Source organism: Otolemur garnettii, unplaced genomic scaffold (assembly GCF_000181295.1).
Source record: "Otolemur garnettii isolate 467f Iridium unplaced genomic scaffold, OtoGar3 scaffold00046, whole genome shotgun sequence".
Taxonomy (NCBI): domain Eukaryota; kingdom Metazoa; phylum Chordata; class Mammalia; order Primates; family Galagidae; genus Otolemur; species Otolemur garnettii.
The window spans coordinates 1,899,016-1,905,612 of NW_003852441.1; the positions used below are offsets into that span (position 1 = coordinate 1,899,016).

The 6,597-nt window shown below is 43.8% G+C and overlaps 1 protein-coding gene and 1 pseudogene across 3 annotated transcripts in view; both read left to right on the forward strand.

The window, feature by feature from the left end:
• Positions 1 to 5,734, forward strand: part of ALDH3A2 (aldehyde dehydrogenase 3 family member A2) — a 33,187-nt gene extending 27,453 nt beyond the window's left edge. Inside the window, exons 10-12 of one of the 3 annotated variants that reach the window (XM_023513989.1) lie at positions 1,211 to 1,446; positions 2,324 to 2,446; positions 4,319 to 5,734. In XM_023513989.1, coding sequence (XP_023369757.1) covers positions 1,211 to 1,446; positions 2,324 to 2,404 — 317 coding nt within the window. In that variant the 3' untranslated portion in view covers positions 2,405 to 2,446; positions 4,319 to 5,734. The remainder of the gene's footprint in view (positions 1 to 1,210; positions 1,447 to 2,323; positions 2,447 to 4,318) is intronic. The other 2 variants (XM_023513990.1, XM_003791062.3) reach the window with 2 other exon arrangements.
• LOC100943454 overlaps positions 5,437 to 6,597 on the forward strand; it is an 11,786-nt pseudogene continuing 10,625 nt past the window's right edge.

Here is a 6,597-nt window from a genome sequence, read left to right on the forward strand (position 1 = left end):
ACCACAATGCCTGGCTATTTTTAGAGACGAAGTCTCGCTCTGGCTCAGGCTGGTCTTGAACTTGTGGGCTCAGGCAATCCATCTGCCCTGGCCTCTCAGAGTGCTGGGATTACAGGTGTGAGCCACCGCGCCCGGCTTACTTTTAAGTGTTTTCCACCCTATTTTTCTTCCTTCAGATTGTCATACAGGAATTGTCATTCCCAGTTCCTTGCTACCTTGGTCATGTCTCTGCCTGGCCTGCTCATCCTCTGCCCTCTCAATGTCAGGGTTTCTCTAGGTTTTGTCTTGGGCCTCCCATGCCTCCCATGCGATACACATGCTGTTTTCTCTGCCTGGCACACGCTTTGCACCTTTGCACCTGTCCGTCTGTTGCACACATAATTTAGAGAATGAAAACTCACAGAGCTTGGCTTGCTTACTTGCTTATTTATTTATTTATTTGAGTTTCATTCTGATGCCCTGAGTAGAATGCCATGACCTCACAGCTCACAGCAACCTCAAGCTCTTGGGTTCAAGTGATCCTCCTGCCTCAGTTTTTCTATTTTTAGTAGAGATGGGGTCTCACTATTGTTCAAACTGGTCTTGAACTCCTGAGCTCAAGCAATCCACCCATTTTGGCCTCCCAGAGTGGTAGGAGGCGTGAGCCACTCTGTCCAGCCGAGCTTCGAGCTTTGCTTTTTAAAGAACTTGCCTCTTTGTTACTGGAAGGGGCTTACAGGAAGCAAGTGAGTGGGGCCAGGGATACATAAACCCATGTGGAATGGTGGGGAAAGAACACACCCAGCATTTAGAGTCTAACTGATATGGATTCATGTTGTAGCTTTGTCACTTAACAGCCACGTGACCTTGGGCAGGTTAACTAATGTAAGCTTTCCTTTCCTGCCCAGAAACAGGCTTGATAATATTTTATGTAGTAGGAGTGTGGTGGGAATTATCTCAAGAGAATGCATTTAAACTCTGAGCGTAGTTCTTAAGTGAGAGCCACAGCTGTGGGAGCTGCGAAACCTTGCTCTCCTCTTGGAAACTGACCTTTTAGACAGGGAGATGACTTTCCCAGGGACATTGGGAAGGGTTTCCTGTAAAGAGACACTGGCAGAGAAATTCAGCAAGGTCACCCCAAGCAACAGGGAGCGAATGTGTGTTTTCTCTGTTGTTTAGAAAACTGTGTCACCTATAGCAAAGCTTGTTTTGTTTGTTCCCTTTATTTCAGGTTCCAGTGGGATGGGAGCTTATCATGGAAAATACAGTTTTGATACCTTTTCTCATCAACGTCCCTGTTTGTTAAAAAGTTTAAAGGGAGAAGCTGCTAACAAACTCAGATATCCTCCCAACAGCCAATCAAAGGTAGATTGGGGGAAATTCTTCTTCTTGAAACGATTCAACAAAGGAAAACTCAGTCTCCTGCTGCTCGCTTTCCTGGGTGTTCTAGCAGCTGTGCTTATCAAGGTAAGTCCCTGTTCCTCCTCAGGTGCCAATCTCTCTGGTCCTGCCCAGTGGCTGCCAGGTGCATGTTCCAACAAGACTGGTTCCATTAACTGTAGAGTCTAAGGCAGGGTTGGCGGACTGCAGCCTGCTGGCCAGCTACTGCTATCTCTTTCAGTAAAATTATTAGAACACAGCCACACCCACTCGCTATCATCCAAACCTGCTTCCGTGCCAGTGTCAGAGTTGAGTAGTTGTAACAGAAGCCGAGTGGCCCTTAGAGCTTCTAAATTACTACAGAAAAAGTTTGCTAATGTTTGGTGTAAGTGTTTAAAATGCTATAGCCCTGGCTTATGGAATTCTGAGCTGTCTAACCCTCTCATCCTCTTGGTCTTGGTCTTTGCTTTTCACTTTTGGTTTTGTTCTTGAAAGAGCCTGAGATCAGGGTGCCCTGCAGGTGGAGGGGCTGCAGTGGACGGTGGTGGTGGGGAAGCCACTTCGGTGAGGGACATTTACTAGCTTTAGTGTTCTTCCTCCAAAGTTGGCTATCAGATAAAGTTTATCTTTGGTGATTAGGTATTACAGAGATGGGAGGCATGGAGCCCCTCATGATCACTGCCTTCTCAGTGAAGCTTATGAATCTTTGTGGTGAAGGAGGAAATGCACCATGACATAAACTGAAGGGAGGCGGTTGTGTCTGTGGAGCCCTCAGCCAGCTGCGGAGGCACATTGGACATATCGACAGCGTCCATGAGGAGTGGGCTTGGAGGAGAGGTGTCTAATGGAAATAGCTGTGTCTGTGTCTGTTTTGTTTGAAAGAGGGTTGGCTTACCTTACAGTATCACAGCTTTGGTGGAATTAGAGATACCACTTGCATTTGAAATCCTTTGGGTTTTCTCAGAAATACCAAGCTGTGCTGAGGAGAAAGGCGCTGTTGGGTTTTCTGGTAGTTCACAGACTGCGTTGGTCCAGTGCACAGTGATGCCCCGCAGATTTCAAAGCCCGGCTCCCTGTTAAGAGTGAGGTAGGAACTCCTTATTTTCTTTCTGTACGTAAGATGGGCCAAGTTGGGTATGTTTTCTTTTAGGTTTTTTCCCCCTACAGTTGGAGGCTTAGGGGTTATTGAAAAAAGAATGTTTTTTACTTGTTTCTAGACATTGTGGACCTTGGCCCAGAGTATCAGAGTGTTAAAACCGAACTTATCCACAATTTTAAAAGGGTAGGGATGAATCTCTAGGAGTACAAGAGAAGTGTATAGAGTTAATGGCTTAGCGGGATTTTGGTGAAACAAACATTTCTCGAAAAAGTGCAACCATATGCAAGCCATTCCTCTTTTCCATCCATTCACCTCTCCTGGAGAAAGTGCCAGATGACTAAGTCAGACTTAGAGTCACATTCAGACAGGAAACTCTTTGTTTCATATCTGAAAATAATCTAAAAATCTGAATCATTTTGATTTTTTTTTTAAAGTTTGACTTTGGAATTCCTGGGAGCAAATGTAGTGAATCAAGGCAGTGTACAATTCAGGGGCTTTCTGCTCTTACTTCATCTTCTGAGGCCGGTGATAGGTTGGAGGCTTGCTTGGGTCTCTGGTTATTATCTGCTTTTCTTGCCCTTTGCCCAAGACATTGGTCTCCCAGCCTGAGATGCACCTTCATGGTCCGAATGGAATTCTCAGACTCCTGGAAATACAGAGGACCAGGCTGGGCCTGCGCCCCCAGGCTTGCCGTGTCCCCAGCCAGGCTCCCGCAGGTGCAGTACAGGGTACAGACAGGTTCACGCTCCCAGAACTTGGCGGGCGGATCTTCTTTGTTGGTGTCTGGAGAAGCTGCAGCATAAGAAAACCTTTAGCTGTGAACAAGAACATGTGGCTTTGATTCCTGGTTCTGATGTTGACTTAATTTTGACTTTGGGTGAATGAAGCCTTTTTGAATGAGCCCTTACTTGGACCTCACGTTGCTCTCCTGCAGACTGAGGGAAGAGGCCTCCAGTATTTCCTGGGCCACTGTCACTCTCCCTCTCGATTCTGATCTCTATTAGTCGTTAATAATTTTTGGATTCAGACTAGTCTAGGAAGAGACTTAGTGGGTTTTTTTGCTCCTTTGCTGCTGCTTTGCCTCTCTCAGAGTTTTTAATCCTCTTTTTTATCTACTATTTAAATAGATGACTTTAAATCTATATTGTGTGTTTACTTGAGGAGTCTTTATTTTTTATAATTACAAACATTTTTCTGAAATGGCCTTTCTGCACTTAATAATTAACTTTGTTGTACACTTGGATTGGTTTTATTAATTATCCTGCTAGAATTAGAATGGTTTTAGACTGTAAGTACTACCCACTAAGTAAAGTTCCAGTAAGCTTAGAAGGTACAGAAAGCACCATGGGGAGGAGGTTGTAGGTTTGAGAAGACTGAGAAACTTACAAGGTTAAAGTTGATAATTGTCATTTGGCCTTCAACAATTAAATATGACATTAACCTTGCCGTTGCAGCAGCCCCTGTAAAACTCAGTATTGCTTTGAATTTTAGAAACAAATTGGGTATCGGTTTCATGTAGTGATTTTAGCTCCTACTTAGAATGCTAGAATAAAAAATGACTATTTCAACTCCTGTCCCCTTGTGATGTCATCTTACTGATGTTGGATAGAATATAGCCTCTGTCACCATTTCATTCCTGTTATTGTTGTTTTTTGAGGAAGGCCATAATCCTTTACCTTTAGCCCAAACTGCACTTAACGCTCCTCAGGGATATGTAGTCTTTGTTTGAACAGTGCATTGAGAGCGTCTTCCATGACCGGGTGTTTGTTGGAGTTCCAGTCCCAAGCTCCTGCTACAAGGCTGGTTGTGGGAGGATTCTTAAACCAGCAGAGTAACTGGATCCCTTTTTCCTCTCTCCAGGCTGGATACTACTGAAGAATGATCCTGCTCAACCTCCTAGTTGCCACTACTGAATTATTATTCTCTTAAATGGCTAATGAACCAATAATTCTTAAATCCTATCAAAGTAAGAAAATATACAAATGCACTGTAATCTAACCTAGAAGTTGTTGCCACTCACCCTCTATAGAACGTGCCATTTCAGCCAGATCTCAGCATTCCCCAACAGTGAGAATATTCAGAGAGCCTGTCATAGCCAGTGCTCACTCAGACCTCAGAGCCTGAGGATGGGGAGGAGAACGTGTCAGGCTAAGTGCAGACTCCTTGGGCCTGCAGAGCTGTCTCAGACCTGCTCAGTGACTTCTTCCGTCCAGGGCACTCTCCACCCCTTGCCCCTGTTCCCACTGTCACTGTGTGAAGCTTTCAAGAACTCAGCACTTCTAGGGCTACGAGCGGTGCTCTGTAGACTAGAGAGGGGAGGTGAGATCTTCCTGGCTCCCCACGAGGTCCAAGGCACTAAACTGTATGGGGGGCAAGGGAGGGTACCTCCTCCCGCCTCCTCCACTGGGACTTGAGAACTGGCCCTCCAGGAGTCAGCCTCGTGGTCAGAAGTGCCACTTGACCAGCGGCCTTCTCGTTCATTCTCCATCATCGTGCATTGTGCTTGGTTTTATGACAGTCTTTTGTGGATGTCCTCAAGTGCTTTTGTGACTAATATCACTCAAAGCATTTTATAAATACTAGGGCTTCCTAGAAGAGTTTCATTCTTCTGGTGCTGGATTTACAGAATTCCTCATCTTAAAACCTAACTGGCATTTAAAAAAAATACTATAATCAATATACTTATTCTCCTTTAGAACCCGAAAGTTGCAAATTAGTGGATCTTCACGGACAGATCTATAAGTTTCTTACATTTGCAATACAATGCAAGTAAATTTCAATTTTTTAAACTTCAGAGAGATCCCTTTCTGAGTAAACTTAACCTACAGAACTTATAGGGGAACCATCTCTTCTCACAGAGAAAAGAGACCTTAACTATCAGGACTTGGGGCTTGAGACTCTCATTGGCAGATGGTAGGTCATTGGGAGAGTAACTGTGTGAGCCATTGCAGTTGGCTGTCTACTGAAGGAGACGAGGGATGGTAAGAAGATCTCCTGAGTAAGAAATTACTCTTCTTAGTGCCTTATATGGCTAAGACCTGAGGTACTTCAGCCAACAGGAAAGTGCTAAAGAGGAGGCAGCTTGTGGAACACGACATTGCCTGCCGGACAGTGGTGCCACACTCTGCCCAGCTGCGGGGCTCTGGGCCACACACATTCCACCTCTTTCCTCTTGGATTTGAAAAGGGACTTGGCCTGTTCAATGAGAGAATGTGATTTACTTCTTAGAATGTATAATTTGGTGAATGAATTGTTCCATTAAAGCTGTCATACTAAGGTGAGGGAGTATGTTATGTTTTTATCGTTGTATGAGGTCTCAAGAATTAATGACGACCCTCATTTAGAAAAAGTTGCTTAAACTGTGGCTCTTACTATCAGAATAATCATAAAGTATCTTAGATAAAATTTCAGTATGGAATTTTCATTTAGTATATTATACATTATGTTTCTAAATTAATGGCTATTAATACATTCTACTTTGAAATAAAAACATTATATTTCATAAAATTGTCATGAATTTTTATAACGTTCTTGGTATAAAACCTCAGTCCCTATTGGAGATAATTCTTTGATTATAAATTTAATCCAATTCTAAATTCATTTTTTTTGGCTCTCCCTTTTTTTTCAAAAGTAGAATAGAATCTCATTCTGTTGCCCAAGCTGGAGTGCAGGACACCATCACAGCTCACTGAAACTATGAACTCCTGAGCTCAAGTGATTTCTCCCACTTCAGCCTCCTGCCCAAATAGCTGGGACTACAGTGTACACCACCATGCCCAGTTAATTTTTTTTCTTTTTAACTTTTTGTAGAAATGAGGTCTCAATCTCCTGGCTTCAAGTTATCCTCCTGCCTCAGCCTCTTAAAATGCTGAGCATGAGCCACTGCCTTTGGCCCATTATTTGCCTTTATCTATTAAAGGTGTTATTTGTCAGTTTTTTAGTTTTGGGGGCGGGGTTTGAAACAAAGTCTCACTTTGTCCCCTGGGTAGAGTGCCTTGGCATCACAGCTCACAGCAACCTCAGACTCTTGGGCTCTAGCAATTCTCTTGCCTCAGCCTCCCAAATAGCTGGGACTACAGGCGCCTGCCACAGGTCCAACTATTTTTCTTTTTCTTTCTCTCTCTCTCTCTTTTTTTTTT